General features: G+C 44.7%; 1 protein-coding gene across 8 annotated transcripts in view; it reads left to right on the top strand.

Moving 5' to 3' along the window:
• The window catches only part of USP28 (ubiquitin specific peptidase 28), a 407,198-nt gene that overhangs the window by 282,594 nt on the left and 102,049 nt on the right, over positions 1 to 22,555 (top strand). For 3 of the 8 annotated variants that reach the window (XM_085647367.1, XM_085647368.1, XM_085647369.1), the window contains 2 exons: positions 1,224 to 1,409; positions 2,828 to 2,923. The exons of 3 other annotated variants lie outside the window; for them this stretch is intronic. In XM_085647367.1, coding sequence (XP_085503493.1) covers positions 1,224 to 1,409; positions 2,828 to 2,923 — 282 coding nt within the window. The remainder of the gene's footprint in view (positions 1 to 1,223; positions 1,410 to 2,827; positions 2,924 to 22,555) is intronic. 2 more of the 8 variants (XM_085647371.1, XM_085647370.1) reach the window with 2 other exon arrangements.

The following is a 22,555-nucleotide window of genomic DNA, read 5'->3' as shown; positions in this document are numbered from 1 at the left end:
TAATCACGCTATTGTTTTCTAATACGGTGAATGATTACATGCTTAACTATAAATACACTATAAACCCCAGTGACTCAAAATTTGCAAATTGAATACTTATTTCATATAATTAAAAAAATAATTTTAAGCCTAGCTTTTATTCTAAGATCTGGTGCTTGAATGTCAAGAAATGAGACGTGTTTTAAGCCTGCAGCCAATATGTTGTATATTTTCTCATTTTCAGTGTGGATTGGGTTGTAAACATTTTTTGAGTTAAGATCTGTAGTATTTCTATTTTTAATGTCATTGCTATGTGTCCCACAACCGCACTCCTGGAAAGGCTATAGATGTTTCAGTGAGCGCTGAACGCTTGTGTACAGGTTTTTGACCACTGAGCCTCATTTAAACATTCTACATAACTACTGCAAACCACTTCACAGTCCTTTCTATTGAATCAGATGTCCCAGATCCACGAGCTGCAGCAATAGAATGACCTCATGTTCTCAGGCTCCATAACGTGGCTGGGTTCTTGCATATTGCATATATTTATTTTTGCGAGCTCCGTACATGGAAAAATATGGAGCAGAAGTCAGCCTGGTGTTGTGCCTGTTGATATGCTATGACAATAGCAAAGTTTCATTTAACATTATTTCATGGGCAAATAAGTCTTAAAGCTGAATATTGTTTTATATTGTGGGACGTAGTTTATTGCATTAATTTAATGTAGTGTCCACTGTCTTTTGCTTATATAATTAAAAATGATAAAGTGCAAAACAGAAACCAAATGATAACGTTACTACACCACCCCTTAACAAAGCTTTATTTTTGCATATTAAAGTTCTGTAAACTGCAACTCTATAGGATTGGTGTCATTTGGCCAGTGTGTAAAATGGCAGTAATCTGCTTGAATCATTTTCTCAGTTTTTCTTCAGTCGCCTGCTAAGTGACTATATTCTCATTAGGTAGTAGAATGTCCATGACACAAGGGTGATTTCTTGCTTGTCCCAAACAAACGCAAAGGGATACCAGAATCTTTACCTATTCTGATTGAGTGCAGGCATCGAGCAGAGTGTTACTGCACTTTTTCACATTCACATTATAAACCAAAACAAGAATGCGGGTGGAGTGGTGTGAACATTCTGCATTGCCACACTCTTATCTGTTTACCAGGCTTTCCTTCCTTCAGAAACTTCATCCACCTTCTTCCTCTTTCTTCTAATTGTTGTTCCTTTGTGCCGCTGCAGCCACCTGAGCCAGATCCCAAGGAGGCTGGGCAGCCTGAATGCAAGCGTGCAGTTCAGTCAGGAATGGAGCACAAGTCTAGCAGCTCACACGGAGACCCTCAGCCCAGCTCCCAGGTCTCTGAGGTGGATATTCCCAGTGTGGGAAAGATTCTGGTTAGATCTGATGCCGATGGATATAATGAGGAGGTACATCACCGAGTATAGGACTATTTTTTTTCTATTCTTGTTAACTGTAAGAGGAATATGTTGTTTTGGTGAACATACATGGCACGCCTAACACTACCCAATGGAAATGGCGCAAGTCGCACTTTACGTGCAAGTGGAGGGAGGAGCTTCACTCTTGCAAATTGTTTCACATCCTGTTTGTAGATGTCATTTGCTGCTGTCTTTCTATGTTGTAATCGGAGTCTTGTGGTTTGTCTCAAGTTTCGTTCATGGAATTGTAATGTCCAGTTATATTAGGCCTCCTGTTTTATAACATTGACATATTTTATCTGAGTTTCTGTAAAAGCTGTAGGTTTTTGTGTAGATCAAACGCAGGGCTGTGTAAAACCTTGTCTATATGCTATATTCCAAATTGTTGTGGAATTAGGGTGCAAACTCTTATTCAAAGGTTTAACTATAAAGGTGGGTGTTACACATACTGCTGAATTTTATTATTGCAAATCTGATGTTTGGGGTTTCCCATGGTATTACTGTGATCTACATTTTTCTCTGCCCAAGCTCAGTAGTCTTCTGGAAGCTCCTTATGATTTCAAGGTATTTGGCCTTTGATATGCGACATAGCTACTGGTGTTCTCTACAGCTGTCTGGGCCACGCAGTGCCTTTCTGTTTGTTACTTGAATATCATTAATCTGTTAGTGACAGAGTAGATGCCCGAGCAGCAGTTGAAAATAATGTTTAATCACATTTAATTTTTCTTCTATGATAGGGTGCTATTTCAGAACGCTTTGCTTCTTTTTAGCACCTGTGGGTGAATTGGATAACAGCCGTGAGAATGGGCCCAGTATTGGTTATAAAGTTTCAGGGACCCAGTAATATGAAGGTTATTGTACCATTATTTAGAAGTGCGGATAGTCAGCAATCTAACAATGCTGTCTTCAGAATGTGACCAATCGGATATCGGTGCTTAAGCAATGCTTTCAACTGTTTAATGAGCCTTGTGTATATTTAGTTGGACAGGGCAGCCTGTACTGTCATATGACGTACAAATATCATGCTGTTTGGAGGCAGAAGACCAAAGGCTGCACCTCTTTTTAAACGCAAAGCGTATTATCTAAATTATTGTCAGAAGCATCTCCCCCATTAGAAGGTGTAGTGCATTAAAATACCTTTTGGACGTTTTGGGGATCCAAACGTATGCCCCCTTGTACTCTCCATGTTTCCTTTTTTTTGTTTTTACTTCCTTTAAATGGTCACAAGCACTGTAATTACTAACCACCTGCCGATTGCAATTTAATATCATTCATCCTGTTTTCAGCGGTCTTTGAAACGGCGTCTTTTTTGTTTTTGTTTCTTTGTGTTCTTTTCTTCTCTCTTTCCTCACTGCAGCTTTTTTCTGCCTTTTTCTCTCCTTTTTTTTTTCTTTGTTCTTATGTGGTAGGTGATGCTAAGTCCAGCTATGCAGGGCGTGATCCTCTCTATTGTCAAGGCCCGACATACCTTTGATCGTGATGGGCCGGAAGCAGGGCTGGTGAAGGTATCAAATTTTATGTTTAACGATATTTATATATTTAAAATCTCTATCAGTTTCACCTTTATTGAACTCTTCTGGTGCTTTGGCCAGACTAATTGTATAGTCTTAATATTTTCAGACTGATGACGGTGTTAATATTCTCTCAGTGCTATAGTTGTTGAAGTAAAACTAGTTAGTACCTAAATCGGACTATCAATTGGACACATAGACCTCAAAAATGTTTCCAGCAAAGTACGGCATGACACTTGTTTCATATTAAAAAAGGGCAACTAGGCTCACCATTTGGAGAACAAGTATGACTTGATGTTGTAAGGCAAACGAGAATTGGCACTGAGTTTTGGAAGGAGGAGGATATAATGGTCACTGATGCCATGATGGATATGGGTGCAGTGTTCATCATGGATCTCAAAAGAGATCAATGGAGGAGGGGGGACGTTGCTATCTCTGTACACATATTCCAAGAAGAGCTTGAAGTGGTCGGTAATGCCATTAACGAATCGGAAAGTGAGTTTTGAAGGCACAAACTGGTATAGGTTTTCAAGTATAAATGTTGTACACTGACAAGCAAGAAGCTTTGTTTGTGTCAAAAGACCAGGAAATACTGAATTTTAATGTTAAGGGCTTCCACAGATCTCCTGAAAAAAAGCTCACAGCAAGTCTAGTTCTCACAACACTATTAGACAATTGTTTCTGATGTGACAGGACTGTCAATGACACTGATACTCAAAATACTGCTCAGGGCCGCATGAGGCCCTTCTGACCTTTAATTGTGGGCCCTGGACAACAGCAGCCGTGGGCTGCTGTTCCTCGTCTCAGCACTAACAATAAAAATATGCCAAATAAACAGGCAGGTATTTATTTAAAAATTAATTTGTGTTAAGGAAAGGATGTAACTAGGGAGTTCTGCAATGCTCAACTTTAAGAACATTCTCATTTTTGAAGAAGTTTTTCAGCAAAAGTGTAAAAATTGAATAGTCTCTTCAAAATTCAAAAAGTGTATTTAATTAACATGCAGAACCTTTTCACCTTAGTTTATTAGATTATATCAAGTGCATTGAGAAGTATTATTTTAAAAGTGATAGTTTTCACACATTAATTTATAAACAATAATTGTTCCCTCCATCCTGACAATAATGCCAATGGTAAACTAAAGAGACAAATCAATTGTTATGTGCACTCTTTGGGTGACCAGGATTCCTATTATAAATGAACAACATTATAGTTTATTAAACCAAACACAGGAGAAGGTTTTGTACAGTGCACATCCTTCAGTCATTTATTTCGAGGTCCTCTTATTTGTGATAATGAAGAAATTGGAGGGACATTAAAATAAAACAATTGCCTAGGATCACACAATTTGATAGATTAGGGAAGCAGGGATTAATCACAGGTTTTCTGTTTTTACATTGTACAATTTTGCTTTGCTTCCTGTATACCTACCTTACCGCCAACTCTCCCTGCCCAACCGCCACTACGCTGGCATCAGTGCGGCCCTCTGCCACAACACAGACCAAACTTGGAAAATGTTTGTGAGTACCCATGGTCCACAACTAATGCCTCATTTCAGGAAACTTGTGATAAACTTGTACTGATGTCAATAATCCAGTGGGTGTGGAGTTGACATGCCAAGTCAGAGTAGATGCTAATGTTAATGGATAAGGACGCGTAAATGCCAATGTTCCAAGACTTTGCTGGAAATGTTATGGGTATCACAAGACAAGCATTTGGCAGCCCATGTCAGATACCTTTATCTTTAGCTGTCAGCGGTATCAGTCTTAACAATTGTGAAGGAGATACCACTGCACCAGCTTCCCACATAGCATCACATTATTTAGTCTTCCAACCAACCACTTTTGAATGTTGTACATTTATGTATGCTAATGCATTTCGCTACCTTGTCATGAGTATGAGAGTCAATATAAAGGCAGGTAAAATACAATACAATCACATCAGTGGCTTTTGAGTTTAATTGGTGTATCCAGACGAAGTAAGCTGCTCCTCTGATTTAGTTTGAAAGCAGATATTGAGCCTTTTATGTATTAAAGAGGAGTTCTAGAGCCCCTATCTTCTTTTCAATGAGATGTTACTGGTATTTACTTACTTAACTTAAACAGTGCAAATGGAAAATCAAATGCTACCAATCTTTGTATGGCACCATTATACATTTGTAGCAGTCTTTCTTTGATAGTCATAACCAGATTTTTCAGTTCAAGTCCACCCTCCCCACAGTTGCATCGCTGCATAAATAGTCTTCCACTAGGCATCAGAGAGGACTATTTTTGCCATGTTTGTTTATGCTCATGGTTCCTTGATACTGGTAGTTCTTCAAATAGTCTTTCCATAGAACTCTTGTCCTTTTCAATCCGTCTTAAAAGGTTTTTAATCGCCCTTTTTAAAATCTTTTTCCCACAATTTTAATTTGTTGAGGGGTCTCGTAAGTGAAAATTGTGTCAGCAAGAAGTTCCAGACCTTCTCTCAGACAGTCACGTTTTCCATCCATAGGAAGCTCTGCAGGAACACTTTGGTGGTTTGCAGCTACATTTTGTGTGCCTACGCCCTGTGATTGAGTTTCAGTTCAGCAGGGCTCATGCAAATAGCTTAGATACTTGGATTCTTTCTTTTTAGAATAGGAGAGTAGTACTGCTGGAGTGCATGAAGCCCGCTCTTTTCCCTTAGTAATGACTCTCTTGTTAAGCAGACCTGTACTTCAGTTAATTGATATTTGAGCGTGGTTCCTTGGCTCTGTTTTTTGACTGCAACAAAAATAATTGGAAAGTGGCAATAAATTGAGAGATTAGTAGCCAAAAGCATAAATCAATACCTGCCTGTCTGGTTAGCTACCCAAAAAGCCAGAAGAGTTCCACAACTCCACCCATAAACTTGGCTTTCTAATTGACCCTTAATCTGGCTATCTTCTAAACATGAAAACTTGTTTCTTTCAAGTTTCACTTTCTCTCCTGCAGTGCACTCCCATCCTATCTGTTAATAACGGCGATTGATGACATAAACAATTACATGGAAACATTTACATGCCCTTCTTAACTTTAAGAACCCTTTAGATGGCTGTAACTTACTAAATGCAGAGCCGTTCCTGATGTCACTATGTCTTATCTTCACCTTCTAGTAGATTTTTCACCTAAACAACTGTTTTTATAAGGATGCATTATGTTTAACTCTATCTAGATTTCTTGTGATTTACCTTCTTTGAAACAGTGCCTTTAATTTTCTGTTTTTCATGAAGCGGCAAAAGTAGCCCTCCTATCGATCCAGTGGATGCATGTAGTGGCTTCTACCCACATTGTATTTTGTGGTTGATGAGGGAAATGGGTGGACCAATCCTCTCTAGTTTGTAAAATAGAAACAATGCAAGTGTAAAGTGTAGCCTTTCACTGGTAGCCCCCCCACACCCTAACCAGAGAATAGTGCTCAGTTTAAATCTAATTTTGTTGGTGTGCATCCAGCCATTGATTACCGATTGATACTTCAAACTGCAGATTCTTCACTTTGTGAATATCACCAGGAGCCGGACTGAATCTGTAGGTTATTCTCAGCAATTCCCTTGTGTGCTGCTAGGTGATGTCGTATTTCTCTGCATCGGCACCGTCTCACCCCGGAACTGACACCAGATCCTCATCTATCCGCCACCCCAGAGCGTTGACATCAGTTCCTTTCTTTCTACACCTTCTAACATGAATCCAGAGCTTGCACCTTCATTTTCTGTCTTTTAACATAACTTATTTTTGTCAAGAATTAATACAGTGTGCTAGGGACATGTCTCCCCCTAATATACAGGCTTGAAATCTTCCAAGGACTTCCATAAGCTTGTGACGGGCTCAACCAAGGTAGGTTTCTAATTTCTAGGTTCCTCACATTTCTCAGTCATGTGACAACTGGGCCAGGATGAATCCAAAGGCCATCTTAGACCCTGCGGCCAAGCTGTACGTAGCTGAACACCATCGAAAAATGTGTAAGTGAAGTCTGAGACCTCTAAGTCAATGACTCTGACGCGTTCTCGAGAGAGATCCTCTTCCCACTCCAAACCATCAGGTAAGTCAAAGTCTAAGAAAAAACATCTGTCTAAATGTGACTAACCTTCTTCCCGCCACTCGCGTCAAGAGAAGTCACACAGATGTCATGGTGCCTTCCAATCTAGGTCTCAGTTCCCCAATGCAGAGCTGATCTCTCAGCTCATCCCGATCCAACACTAATTCCCGGGTTCTTTGCTGACGCTTCAGCACGTTGCTCATTTTCGGCATCCTGCCAGCTCCCTCTGGTGCGCCTACTAGCCCCAAGGATCCGAGAAGCCTCATCTGAGACAGCAGCTGGCGGATCAGTCCCCAATGCAGACTGTGCTTCATGACCCTGCTGCGGGGCCTGCCATGACTCCATGACCGACACCTGTCCTGACTTCTCACCCCTTGCTGAGATCCTTGCCTATCCCCCATGTGTGGACTCCACCTACGCTGGAGGAAGAAACCAACTTTAGGACTCTGAAGCGAATCCACCTCAACCGAAGTCGGGCCCACCTCGACCTCAGACACAGCCCATGCAGTCCTATTTGGAATCTGATGGGACATTGCCGCTACCAACATGTTTGATCATATCCAGACCCCCATGATTGGGATGATGATTGCCCAAACATTCTCTTTGAGCTTCAGTCTCTGAACTTGTTCCTCAAAAATGACAAGTTCAAGTTGCTTACCTTGTCATAAGTTCTGTGTCAAGAAAGATGGACTCGGAGTGCATAAAGATCCAGCATACATGCTCCAAATAACTAATGGCGGTCAATAGGGTTTGTAGCTCCTAATAAGTGAAGTCTGTCTGCTCAGGTCAGTTAAGTACCACAAAGTCTGCATGGAGCACTACTCTGTAAGAACAAATGCCACTACACACCTAGATAAGTGTTATGCTTCATCATTGGGCTTTTCCTCCACGTCGGGCCTGCGCTGCAATGCCTGACGGGCACCCTCAATTGGAGCTCTTCACCAGAGACTTTTTTATAAGCCGTATGGTAAAGTGTGGGTACAATTGTAGATTGTTGTCGTACGTGAATATGTGAAAGCGTGAGGTAAAAATAGGACAGGGGATACTCTTCAGAATAATTTTAATGATTGAGTCCTTATGCCTACGTTAAAATCAGTGGTGCTGTCTACCAGCAATAATCATTTAAGATAGCTGTAGGTCGAGATGTTTAAAGCCAAATTAAGTCATGAGAATGATATAGCGGCTTTTCCTCAGGGCCAATATAAGCTAATGTACACAGTGAATGGAGTTTCGATATATAAATTCCTTTTGTGACACTACCAGTCACCTATACCTCTCTGTGTATCGATATAAGAAATCAATTTAGGCAATGACCTGTAGTGCAAACAACAATTTAACATAATCAATTTAATTGTTATCAAGCTTGAGAAATGAAGCACCAATGCATGCTTTATTCGTTCATGCTCAATCTCTGTGTCCCATATGTTAAAAAGTAAAAGTGACATACACCACGTGGAAGGCAAAATATACTGCAGTTCCAACACTCTCTGTTGACGAGTATGGTAACTCACCCAATATGGGTATGGTTCAGGACTCCTTGTGTCGTGCATAGTGACACGCTAATTAGCGTGCTGAAACATTTCAAAAGATTGGGTTGTTTGACCTGCGTTTCTTATACTTCTGAAAAGTACCCCATGTCCTATTTTTACCTCACACTTTCACATATACACTTAAGACACCAACCTACAATTATATCCACTCACCCACACTTCACCATACGGCTTGTAAAAAGATCCCTGGAAAAGAACCCCCCATTGAGGGTGCTTGTGGGGCATAGCACCGTCCCGACGTGGAGCAAAAACCCAATGGTGAAGCATGACACCTATCTAGGTGTGTGAGGGTATTTGTTCCTACAAAGTAATGTTCCCTGCAAACCCTGTGGAACTTAACTGACCTGAACAGATAGACTTCACTTCTAGGAACTGCATACCCTGTTGACCGTGATAAGTTCTGTCTGCCCTGGATCTAGGCGAGTGGATGGAGGCATTGGATTTGTAAGATACCTATAGAGACTACTAGCCGCAGATTCCTTCACGTAGAATTATCCCCAGGCGTGAGACTGGATCCGGAAAACCTTTTGCTCAGCATCTCTGCGCGCCGGAGGGGGGCGGCATCACGCGGCTCCGCCCAGGCGTCGTCCACGCAAGTGACGTCAGCGAGGTCACATTAGTCCCACCCCGGCGCGCCTGCGTCAGTTTTTTCCTTTTCCGCGTGCAATGCGGATCCGGCTTGTGCTCTGGGCCTGTTTAGGCCTCTGCTATTGCTGCATGTGTGGGAACAGTGTGCGAATGCCTTTCGGCTTTAAAACTTGTTCGCCGTGTGGCCGCCTCATGTCGGCGATGGATCCTCACCCCATCTGTATGTGGTGTTTGGGGGAGCACCATCGAAGGGAAGATCCACCAGCCATTCACGAACATTCTCCGGGAACACACTGTCCCGAAGCCAGGCATGGCGACGAAGGGCAACCGAAGAAGCCATGGCACGACCCAACACCTCCGATGATGTCCAGCGGCGTTTATCCTGTGCTCCGCTCTGCCCCTCCTCCTCCCCCTCCTTCTCCTCCTCAGTGACCTGCGTGTTGCTCTGGTTCTTGGAGCTGTTCTTCCATTGGGGCAGGTCGCCCCGGTTGTCTGGCTTGAGGTTGTGGTTCTGTTGGCTGCTGGCCAGCCCTTTTTGACTGTGTTTTTCCTTTGGGTTTTTCACACCATGTTGGGCCTGAAATTGGGCCTTCTGCGTTCCCCTCTGGCTGCTTGATAGGCCTCCTGCGGGTTTTTTTGCCGCAGGTCTTTTTTGAATCCCATGTCTTGGGATCTGACATGCCCCATGTGGGGCAGGGTTGACAGTTATATAGTCCTGGTATGTGCTGGGGAGTCGTGGTCGCCTGCGGGCTTCTGCTCTTTGTGGCGTTCTGGTATGTTGCGAATGCAACCTTCTTCTTTGCCTTTTTGCTTTGAGTGTTCGTTCTGTGGTGTTCCTGGCGTCTGGCGGAGCTTGCCAATACCGCCCTCTTGTTCTTTCTGCACTGTTGTGCCTTTTTGGGGCTTTAGTGGGACTGTCATCCTGCCTTCTCTGCTGCTTCCAGTGGGCCTTGCACTCGGCTTTACCTCTTCTCCCGGTGGGGGGGATGGTCCCTGACTTCTGGACCCTCTTGCGGGCGCAGTTTGCCCTTGCGGGGTGTTGTACGATTCTTCGTGGGTGACTTTGAGTTCCCCTTTTCGGCTTCCGCCTACTCCTTGCCGCCGGCGCCATCCTGTTTGGGATTGCCTTTGCTCTGCCTCTTCTCCTTGGAGTCTCTAGCCTGCTCTTCTCCTTCGGCGCCATCCTGTCTGGGATTGTCTCTGCTCTTCCTCTTCTCCTTGGAGTCTCTAGGTTGCTCTTCTCCTTCAGTACTCCTTTCCTTGGCCGGAGGTTTTGTTGCTTCACGTGGGCGTGGGGGTGTTTGGCCTCTTTGCGTCTTGCCTTGTTTCCTCTGCTGAGTGGGGACTGGCTATCTTCTTCACTTCGTTTCCCCTTGCCTGGGGGGCGGGGCTCCTCGTCCTGTTTGGACTCGGCCCCCGGGCGGTCCTCTGTCCTGCCCCGGTGGGTGAGGTACTCTCGCAGACCCTCCTTCCCCTTGGGTATGGCTAGGATATCTATTCTACGTGAAGGAATCTGCGGTTAGTAGTCTCTATCAGATGTACGAGTTACTTACCTTCGATAACGATGTATCTGGTAGAGACGATTCTAGCCGCAGATTCCTTCACGGCCCACCCTTCCTCCCCGTTCTGCGAAAGGCTTGTGCTTGGGCTTTTGCACTCGCTTCCCTGTGGGTGGCTGTGTCTTCTATGAGTGCATTCTTTCCCTCTTTCTGTCGGGCTGTTCACCTGTTCACCTTTTCCTCACCGTTGTCACATGGGAGGATCGGGTTGTTGGTACTTCTGGCTCTTTGCGACCCTTGAGGTTGGGGTCTTTTGGCTGTGCCTCTGCCCTTGTTCCTGATGAGGGTTGTCACACTCTGTGATGGGGATGTCTTGGAGTTTGGTTCCCGTTCCTAGTCTTTGTTTGGGGTTGTAGTCCTGTTGCATGTTGTCGTGACATTTTTACATATGTCCCTTGTCTCAGGAGGGGGGCTGTCTCTGTTCTTTCTTCTTTCCCTGCCTTTGGGTACTGCAGTGCCAGGTGCTGCTCTTTATGGTGTTGTTCTTCACCATTCTCTTTTGCTGCTCTTTCGCACACTGTTCTTATACTATCACAGTTTTGTCTGCTGACTCCGCATTGTGGTGCGGAAAAGTTCTCAGAAGAAAACTGACGTAGGGGTGCGGGAGTGGGACATATGTGACCTCGCTGACGTCACGTGCGCGGACGACGCTTGGGCGCAGCCACGTGATGCCGTCCCCCCGGCGCTCACGGATGCTGGGCAAAAAGTTTTCCGGATCCAGTCTCACGCCTGGGGATAATTCTACGTGAAGGAATCTGCGGCTAGAATTATCTCTACCAGATACATCGTTACCGAAGGTAAGTAACTCGTACATTTCAACATCCCCACAGACATTAAATGCGATTCCAAGTGGGCCACAAGCATTTTCAATTCTTTGTGTTCCCCATTGGTCTCACCAGTGCCCCGTGGGTGTTCATGCAGGTGATAGTGGTGGTCACTGCACATCTTCGTAAGTTAGGAAACATTTTTAATACCTTGAGGACTGGCTGTTGAAGGCAGGGTGGCCGCTGTCGGTAGTAGAACACCTCCAGACAAAATCAAACTTCCTTACGTCCTTGGGGTTTTTGATAAGTATGCTGAAGATCTAACTCGTTAACAGAGGCTAACCTTGATCTGAGCCATTGTGGTTATGGGGCGGTTTGGAATCTTCCCTCAACCTCAAGAAGTACAGGGAATTTTAGCCATGGTGCCAATGTTCCAACCTTTGGCCTGTGTTTCAGTGAGCGTGGCTCTGAGACGTCTTGGCCTTTTGCCCTCCTGCATCCTGCTAGTGGTCCACACCAAGTGACACATGCGAGTTCTGCACTGGGATCTGAAGTCTCAGTGGGTTCAACACCAAGGGAACCTATTGTATTCCATGTGTCAAAGGAAACTGTAAAGGGTCTCCTGTGGTAGTTGCTAGACTTCCGTGGCAAACCCTTCTCCTTTCAGATGCATCGTTGTTGGGTTGATGGAGCCAGATGGGAGAGTTGGTGATCAGAGGACTCTGGTCTCCAGCAGAGACCTGACTCTATATCCTTTATCTGGAGTTGCGGGCGATTCACTTTGTGCTAGAAGCCTTCCTCCTGTCCAACAGGAGTAAACGGGTGCATATGCAGCTCGTCACGGACAACAATACCACCATGTTTTACTGCAACAAACAGGACTTATGGGGTCCTGGCTCCTGTGCCAGGAAGCTTTACGCCTCTGAACCTGGCTGAGTTGTTAGGGCATTTCGCTGTATGTACACCCCCTGGCAGAATCTTTAATAGTTCAGATGAACTCAGTCAGCATTGCCTTGCAGATCCTGAATGGCAATTACTTATGAAGATGACCCTTTGACCCGTGGGGAGTATCAAACGCCACCAGAGAGAACGCGCAGGGTGTACTAGATTTTCTGCGTTTAAGCTCCCAAGGCGGTTGTTCTCTCTATACCTCCTGCTCATAGTTCTGAAGATTGAAAAACGGCTGGAACCAGGTCCTCTTAATGGTCCCAAACTGGGCTAGTATTGGGTCCTTTCTGCCACGTCACCTTCCAATTTTTGCCTTCTTTTACTAAATCAGTTTGTTTTTATTGATATAGGACTCTGCACACACTATTCCTGTTAACCAGTAGTAAAGCGGCTCTGCTTTGTCTTCTAAATATGGTAACATTGGTATACACTTGAATTAATTATTTAATTTACTTTTAAGTCCCTAGTACTACATGTGCCCAGGGCCTGTACATTTAATGTTATAGTAAGCTGCAGCACCCACTAAATTAGTCCTGCAAGCAGGACATAGATGCTTAAGTTTTACATGTACTGACAGTGAAAAATTCCTAAAGTCATTTTTCACTGTAGCAAGGGTATGTATCACTTAGACTACACTGGTTTACCTTACTATACTAAAGTGCTAACTTCAATTTGGGAGCAGATAGAGAAACACTTCTACCACTCACTTGCATTTTAATTTAAAATTCTCTTCAACTGTAAAGTTAGATTTAAGTTATTATTCTGAAAATGCCACTTTCAGAAACTTGTCATTTTCCTGCCTAAAAAAGAATGTCTCTTTTTGCCGGCAACCGGGGTTACCTGACTAATGGCTCTCCTGTAGTGTGATGTGTATTCTTTTCAGACAGAGAACAAAAACACCTTGGGTGTGGGGTAAGGTGGTCCTCTCCTGGCTTGGGGGGTAGTGGGGTGGGGGGTGCGCTCAGCTTTTCTGGGGTATGTATCCTGCACCTTCCTGACTTCTAAAGCTGCTTGACCTGTGACTGGCAAATGAAGCTCACACCGGAGACTGCCTTGCCTTTGTTACCCTAGCTAGTTTAGAGCCAAACACAAGAAAAGGAGCAGAACTGACCAGAACTAGTTTAGTAGTAGAGAGAGAGGGGCCTCCATTCAAAGGCTGGCTCTGAGTATTAAAGTGCCATCCTCCAAAACTCTCTCCACAATACACCTGAACCAGGATTCCCAGAAGTGACTCAAACGGTCATTTGGTTAACCTCCTGTTTGAGCTACAGAGGTAGAACAATACTCCAGAGGATTGCCCTGCTACTGACGAGCACCAACTGGACCTAAGCCGTGCTGCTAACCTCTTCTGGAGTGAGTCCTGATTGACCAAAAGTTGCCTCACCAGAACCTGGACTCTTGACTGGCATCAGAGTATACTGCGCCTACTTCTAAACTGCAAAACTTAGCTACAGGTGAAAATCCATACGTTTTGGGTATCTTGCAATCGCGAACGGACTTTTCGTACCACCGATGACCTCTACGTCTCCCACCAAAGCAAAGTTCAGACGACTACTTGCTCTTCACATCCGCAACCACCGACAGTTTCTCATGTCACAACAATGTTCTGACTACATGCTCTTTGCAGCAACAGCGACCTCACATGTCTCCCACCTAAGCCAAGCTCCAGCTGAGGCTCTTCGCTTGGACCTGGCACTGTGAGAAGATAAGCTCTTCACTGGGACAGGCCTAGTTCCTGTATCTGACCGACTCTCCATTGCGGTCGGCCTGAACTTGTGTCTTTGACCTGGTCCAGCACAACCAAGTGCCGTTTGTGCTTCTTGGCACTATTTTTCACATGAAACTTAAACAATTCATAAGTCCAGTTTTACTTATTGGATTTCTTGTTGTTTTGGTGTCGTTTAATGTATTAAAATTTACTCTGTTTACAAAATTCATAAAAACTCTTTATCTTCGTACTTCATACCTTGCAGAGGAAGACAGCCCTCACCAAAAATAGTCCTTTAAGGAAGAAGTATCCCTCAGAGAACCCTCTCTTCAGTAAGCTAAATAAGTTAATTAGAGTCAAATACATTGAATTCTCACAGATCAGGAAGTCGGAAATCTCTTTCCTGAAGAAAAAATGGAAACGACTCCGCATGAAAGATAACAGAGCTATAATGGACAGAAACTGGGTAGACCCACAAGAGGCAGCTTTGCAAAAAAATAGTAAGGCCTTATGGGGTATAATTGCAAAAGCAAGTGGAAGCAAAACATGACCAATTGCTTCACTAGTCCCACAAAAGGAATGGTTTGATTACCTATCTGAATTGTATGGAACTAACTCGGTGATCCCTAGTAATATAAAATCCTATATTTCTAGAGCCCGCTACGAGTTCGACCAGCAGATAACGTCTCCTACAGAAAAGCAAATCGCTTCATATATAAGGAAAGCGAGAGTCACAGCAGCAGTGGGCCCAGACAGGATCCCTGTGAAGGTCTTAAAGAACAATATAGAAGGATGGAGTACATTTCTGGCCCCCTTTTGCCTATTGCTATAAAACTGGCCATATTCCAAGTTCTTGGTTAAGAAGCATTGTGGTTCCTCTTTTGAAAAATGGCTCACGGCTCTTTCCAAGTAATTATCGTCAAATGTCTCTCCTAGAAGCTACAGGGAAGATCTCTGCGAGCAGCGTCTTAGACTATCTAGGTGACTGAGACACGTCCAGGAGAGCAATCCCTATGGTCCAAACAGGTTACTTTCAAAGCTATTCAGTGACTGATAACATTGCAATTTTGCAAACTATAATGGATAAATACAGTAATTCTCAGGTAGTTTCTAGTCTATTTGTCAACTTCTCTACAGCTTTTGATAAGGTGGATATGCCCACCTTGTGGAGACAATTAGTGAAAATGTGAGTCCCTGCAACCTTGCTGATGCTAATAGTAGCCCTCCACACATAAACTTGGTGCAGAGAGCAGATGGGAGGGGATAAGGGACTTAAGCAGGAGATTCCCATGCAGAACGGTCTTAAGCTGGGATGCCTCCTTGCTCCCCTTCTGTTCTCATTATTCCTGAGTGACTTACCTGATTCCTTTCTTGAGGTAAACAATTTCCCACCACAAATAGCATCTCAAAATTTCCATTTATTAATGTGCGCTGATGACGTGCTCATCTTTGACCTCACTCCAATCCGACTTCAGCGCAATATGCAAGCTCTTTTTAAGTATTCAGAAATCAACTTTTTCAAAGTTAACATTTAAAAATATTACCGTTTAGGGGAAGGAGAAATGCTGGATCCTTCGTTTGGAACTTTGGAGGAAACCCAGTTGTTGTAGTATCATCATACACCTACCTGGGGAGAGTATTTGGTCAGTCACATGGAACTGCTCCTCACTTCCAACGTATCGAATGGAAAGCTGTAGCTCACCTTGGCGCAATTAAAAGATTCTACCCATCTTCAGGGAGGCGGCACTTTACAGCCCTCCTTGAAATTTATTGTACAACATTACCCCTATTCTAATTTATGTGGTAGAGCACATTCCTATAAAAAGGTGGGGTATCCTAAATCTCAAAGAATGGAAATTACTGTGCAAGATCACTTTCACAGGATAAGCTATACCTACTTCATTCACCTGAAGTCTCACTGAGAGCGCTTTCAAGCCAGGAAACCCTAAAGGCTGGTTCAGGGAAAAATACCTTTAAAGAAAACTTAGAGACTGTGTTGGAGTCTTTTCAGTGCTCCATTACACTCCTACAGTCTTGGTCACCAGGACTTTTGAAGTTTTTCCTGAAATATTTACCCGAGATTGAACTTTGACTCTGATAAGGCACATTGCTCAGAGCTATCCCATTATAAGACATATATGGCTAGCAACGAATATAAAGTAAGTCCAAAAGTTTAGAGATTTTACATTAGAACATAAAGTCAGGCACTGCATTTTAATGCTGTGATTAAGGTCTCTACCATTAAAAGACTTAACCAAAAATTGGGGTCGCACATTTGATAAATCAGGCTCTTGTGATCTGCATGGAGGAGGAGCTCAAGATATTGTGCATGTTCTTTACGTTTGCCCAAATAAACCCATTGGTTGAAGCTCGTAGCCATTTTATAAATCCTATATGTATTAAATATAATATTTTTAGAACTAATGATTTGATCGAGTTAATAGGAGTCCCACCAGATGATGTGTAGGTTATAATTTGTTTAAATGTCTTTAAACCCTTTTTAACACTGTTTTAAAGATGTAAATATATGAACAATTTTATTATTTGTATATGCCGTAATTGAAATTGTGGATCCTCTAATGAGGTCTAAATCAATCAAAATTTGACTTGAAAAAATGTGACAACATTTGTTTGGGATGTTTTGGATGTGTTTTCACTTGATTTTTGTTTGATTGCTTCATACATACTTTACACATTGCCTCTAAGTTAAGCCTGACTGCCTTTGTGCTAAGCTACCAAAGGGTTAAGCACAGGTTTACTTAGTGACTTTTATGGTTCACCCTGAGAAGGAGTGTGTTTATTACTTGAGTTGGGCTCTCACCCCTCTCAAACAATAACCCACTTTCTTTCTAGCCAGGAGGGTATGGCACCCAGAACTTCTGGCAATGAGCATCTGTCCTCTGATCCTGCTGCTGCTTCGTGAGGATCTTCTGTCGCAGCAGCAGGGCAGAGTCCTGCATAAGACCCTTTACAACCTACAACTCCATGCGTGGTGATTGAGTTGTGATCTCCCTCCAAGGTAGTAGATGTTGTTTTGCCAGCAGGACGTCCATCCACCAAATCCATCTATGCTGGATACAGGACGCTGGAAAGGTTTGTCGATTGGTGTAATTCTGGGCACATCCAACCTTTACAGGCCAGTTTTCCTAGGACAGCAAGGAATTGTGATGCGTTTTTTAAAGTTTCTTTCCCACATGTTTCCACCTCCACCCTTTGTGATGCAATAGTGAGCCCTTAATTTGGTCCTAACATTCTTAATATGCACCCCATTTGAGCTGGTGCATAGTTGCTCTCTGCATCTTTTGACCCTGAAGGACATTTCCCTCATACTATTAACGTCCGCTTGTGAGTGATTGAGTTGCAAGACCTGTCTGTCCAGCAACCATATACCCCCTCCTTAGACATACTGGTGCTCAGTACCAGGGTGGCATCCCTACCAAAACTTGTGGTAGTGTTTCACGTGAGACAGTCTATCGAATTTCCAGCATTCTTTGCATCCTGCATCCATACAAGGAAGAAGAGATCGCTTGGATCCCTCTATGTTCATTGTACCAGAGAGCATATGGTGGACAATCAGCTCTTTGTGGGGTATGCAGGTGCAAAGTTGGGTGAAGCAGTGCAGAAAAGAACGATCGCTAAATGTATAAATGAACAATCTGCACTGGCTAAGTAGTAGTCTCCAGAATGCTTGAAGGCTTCTTCCACCAGGTCTGTTTCTCATCTTTCAGACTTCTACGTGGGCGTCAGTGCACACATTCATGTAGTGTAGGAAGCAGGCCCTCTATATAGTGTACCAAAATGAGGTGCACTGTGCAGAGAGTCCAGATATGACTTATTAGTGTACAGGCTTGTTTTAACAATCCCAAAGTGCTCTGTTTGTAGTAGTGTAGTGGAGCAGCCTTAGAGTTATCAAGGGGAGTGCTAGGCATTTGTTGCACAAACAGTGTCCATGAATGAGACACATACTCATTAGGGAAATTTTTCAAGTTAGTGACTTTCAGAAACACAGAAAATACAGCTGTCAGATTTGAGATATGAGCCTTCAAAGTGGTAATGTTATCCTATGAGAGAAACATACAATGTAAAGGGGTACTTGCAATAGAAATACAGGGTTGTTCTTCTGGACTTAAGGTCAATAGGGGCCAAGGTCCTTAGAACCACCAGCAGTTTTGGTTTACCTACCCAGGTGTTGTGTCTGGGTGCAGAGGTGCTGGTCGCAATAGTAGCCTCGAACACTACCGCTAAAGTCTGTTGAGAAAACCTGTAACAGAAAAATGCTGCAAGTGGTGACTTGGGGATAAGTCTGTCGGAACCAAAGGGGGAGACGCTTGGTTCTTTAGAGTCTCTGGGGCAAGGGTGCACTGTCAGTAGGCTTGGGCTGTAGGGCTAAAGTGCACAGGTGTTTTACCCGGAATGTTGCTGGCCTTGGAGGCTCTCACTTTTTAGGTTGACCTGGAGAGGGGGACAAAACAAGATGCTAAACAAAACAAGATAGCAGCTGACGTCGGTAGGTCTTGGCGTGTTGGTGTTCGAGCTGGACACCGAACAAGCCTTAGCTGCTGCAAGGGCTCAAGCACCCTGGTATTGGTGCCGGGTGGCTCCTTGGGGTCTTGACTTCTCCAAACTTGGTGGGAAGATGGATCTGCCCTCCTGGAGAACGGTGACCTCTCCTGGGTGGCTGCTGCTTTGACGGACCCTGTGGTCAGCAGGTTGGCGTACTGGACATTGCGAACAATTCCTGCAGGCTGCAGGGAAGTGTCTCCTCCACTTCTAATCGATGCTGACTGATTGGCGAAGTGCAGGAAGCCCTCCGAGGCTTTGGTAGGATGCACAGCTGCTGGACGAGTCGGGACAGGAGCAGGCAGACCGAGTTTGGCACAAAGTCTACATTTGTTGCATTCTTTGGCTCTTCTTTTTCCTCCTCCTTTAGTCATGTGTATGTGAGTGCCTGGTATCGGGGGGCCATCTACATGCTGACTTTAGGGGCATTAAGGGGAGTGAAGGGTAGTAGTCAAGGGGTTACTTACCCTTGGGGTCACTACACCTCCTATATGACCACTTCCTGTGTGGAGTGGACATAACCCTGTTCCAGAGTTCCTAATTCCACCAAAATGAAGATGGTAGAACCCTACTTTCGTGGAGCATATCCGGCAGCCCACCTTAGGGGTGTGACTTGCCTGGTAGTGCAACACGCCTACTTGGAATACTAATTTCCCACCTGACGGCAAATGGGCCACAGGGCATCTCCCAGGTCTGGGGAAGCTGGGTTCACATATCAAAGGCGGCAGGGGCTTTGAAGCCCCTGGCCTTGGTATTCAGATTCACTAGCTATCGTGCTGGAGAAGGTGTGAACAACTTCCTCTGGAGCAGGCATTGTTTCTGGCCTCAGAGTGTGGGCTCTTACCTCCAGGTGGTCAGAAACTCCTCTGTGGTGGCAGACTGGTCGGTACCAGTCAGCCAGCACACTAGAGTACTAGTAGGTTTTCAGAGGTCGTCTCTAAGATGCCCTCTGAGTGCATGTCATAATAAATCCTGTACTGGCAACAGTACAGATTTATTAAGACAAGGTGTTTGATACCAAACACCATAGGTTTCAGTGAAGCCATCATGTAGCTGGGAAAATCGTAATGACACGTGCCCAGTACATGTAGTTAAGATGGCTCCCATGTTCACTTGTACTGTCTAGCAATTGAACTAGACAGCACTTGGGCATATTTTCTCATTCAGTTATTCCCTCATATGTAATATAATGCACCCTGCCTTAGAACTACAAGGCCTGCTGTAGGAGTGATTTACATATACTATTGTAATTGCATTTATATAGCGCTTACTACCCCTGACGAGGCGTCAGTGTTTTTCCTGTGTAGCACGCTACTCCGGAACCCAAAAAGGATTAGTGGTGAATTAGTATAGGGAAATATGACATTAATTTGAGCGGTGGCCATGTAAGTCTGTTATTTGGGTTGAAAAGGATTGTAGAGAGCTAGAAGAGGGAGAGGTTTGCATTTTTATAGCGCTTGCTACCCCTCATGAGTAATCAAAAGCACTTTTCGAGGGGTGCACGCTCATCCAGGGTCTAAATAGGAATAATGGTGCATTAGTATAGAGAAAAACAAAATTAATTTGAGCGGTGGAAATGTGAGTCTGTTAGCTCGCCGCTGTGACACTGAGGATCGTGCAGCCTGACACTTGCTGGGATAACTAAATCTGCCACAACGGACCCTGCCTGTTCCTTGGGAGCTTGTGTGCGTGGCCCTTCTGCCGGCGGGACTGCGAGGACCAGCGTGCATAGCGAGGCAATCCCCGCTGCACCTGGTGCCTCTTCCCGCCAGCTCCGCCCATCATCACCACCATTTAAGACTCGCGGCCCCCGCTTCGCGGGCGCCGCTCGCCGCTGTGACACTGAGGATCGTGCAGCCTGACACTTGCTGGGATAACTAAATCTGCCACAACGGACCCTGCCTGTTCCTTGGGAGCTTGTGTGCGTGGCCCTTCTGCCGGCGGGACTGCGAGGACCAGCGTGCATAGCGAGGCAATCACCGCTGCACCTGGTGGCTCTTCCCGCTAGCTCCTCCTCTGCACCTTCCCCCTATTTAACATAACCCGTGCTCACGCGCTAGCGGGACGCGCGCGGGTCAACGCTCGGGGCGAAGACCGGGCAAAGAGCGGGCCGTTTGAGGCCGTTCGAGAACGGACGAGATCGGGCTCGGGCCATCCCCCCCCTGCTTGACGATCTTCCTTGTTCTCCTGCACACACCCAACACCACACTTGGAGAATGACTTCAAGAGAGACAAGAAGCAAGACCATGCTGGCCGCCGGGAAGCCACAAGGTACTTTAGACACTTATTTTGCTAAGGCTGGCTCCCTACTTATTGATGATATTACCACATTAGAACAACGTATTTCCCAAGAAATTGAGTGGGTAAGGAGATCGTCTTTGGGCCCCCTTGCTATCGCAACTACCCCGGAACAAAGACTGGAATGTACATTATCAGCAGATGGGGTTAGGGGAATAGATGATATGCCCGATATAGCTGGTTTGAGCGGTTCTACTGCACCTGACATTGATTGTGTGATGTCGCCCCCGGTAGATCTTAGCATAATATCTCTACCTTCACTAAGGCTTCCCCCACCCTTAATTGTACCCAATACTACTTTGCTCGTGATGGAGGGAATTATTACTGGGGCTCATAAGTCTTTATTGCCAAGGCAGGGGGAAAGGGAGGGAGCGATTCCAAAAAGCAAGAGGAGGGCACAGAGCCCTCGAGGGAGAAAGCTGAAAACTGCTAAAAACTCCATCCCGAATGAGGGAATCAAAAATGGCACATCTAATAAAAGGCAAATTTTGCCATTAAAAAAAAGGCCACCACCCTCCCACACATTAAGTCAGAAATCCCCCAGTACAAATTTAAACTCTGGGTAAGAGGACATTACCCTCTCTGATATTCGCAGTCTGATGAGGATAATCCTCAAACCTTTGAAAGTGCGATTGGTAAAGATGGAAATTTGCCTGCAGAATATTGAAAAGGAAATGGCATATCTATCAGCTGCCCGTACTAAAGACAGCCAACTACCAGGAATAGGGTTGAGCAATAGCGATGAGATGACTAAAATAGCCCCCCTAGCAAAAGAAACGGGCCCTGTGACTAACCCCTCACAAATCCAACCCCCTCCACTACAACTTAATCCGCCAGCCCCAGATCATCCAGTAAATACAACTTTGAAGGAGAAGTTGACTGTGACTGGAAATGAGGGCCAGAACAATGGTAATGATAGTAAGCATAGGATAATTAACTTACCACCAGAGGCAAGCCCATACACAATCATTCTGGCAGGTATCCCCGAACTAAAACAATCCTCGCGAGAACCAGTGGAAGCCCTTAAAAACAAGGTTATCAATTGGCTTTCCACAAATAGACCTCTCCCTGAAGGAACCAGGAGTGAGGTCCTTATGGTAAGAAGAGTTCCGTGGCTTGGGGGTACTAGGAAATCCATCGCCGGAGACTGTGTCCTGGTTAATTTTAGGGACCCTGTGACTGTTTCCTATATATGCAATTGGCCATATTATGATAAGGGGACTTCAATCCAAGCGCTACCACTATCATTTTTTTATCCACCATTAAGACAAAATCAGGACGAGGAAGGCTGGGAACTAGTACAGAAAAGAAGGGGTAGATGGGGCAACAGAGAAAGTAGAATCCCTTACCCAACTAGAACACAGCAATTTGACTATTTCCCTACCCAGAACAGATACAGCAACTTAGACATGGTAGACTGACATAGCAAGAAGGGGAGTGGGGAGGACAGTGGACACCATGGTTCCAAGGTTTCCAAACCCGGCTCACCTATCCCCGGAGAGAAAGTTAACCTCGAGGAGAATTATATTACTGGTGAGACAGCCAACTGGCTTACTCCCCCCCCCAGCCTTTGTAAGGGAGGTGGAGGTGTCACAAGTTGCCAATACACATATTAA

Source organism: Triturus cristatus, chromosome 3_2 (assembly GCF_964204655.1).
Source record: "Triturus cristatus chromosome 3_2, aTriCri1.1, whole genome shotgun sequence".
In the NCBI taxonomy this organism is placed as follows: domain Eukaryota; kingdom Metazoa; phylum Chordata; class Amphibia; order Caudata; family Salamandridae; genus Triturus; species Triturus cristatus.
Note: the sequence above shows the minus strand (reverse complement) of the source record. Positions and strands in the feature narration are given on the sequence as shown.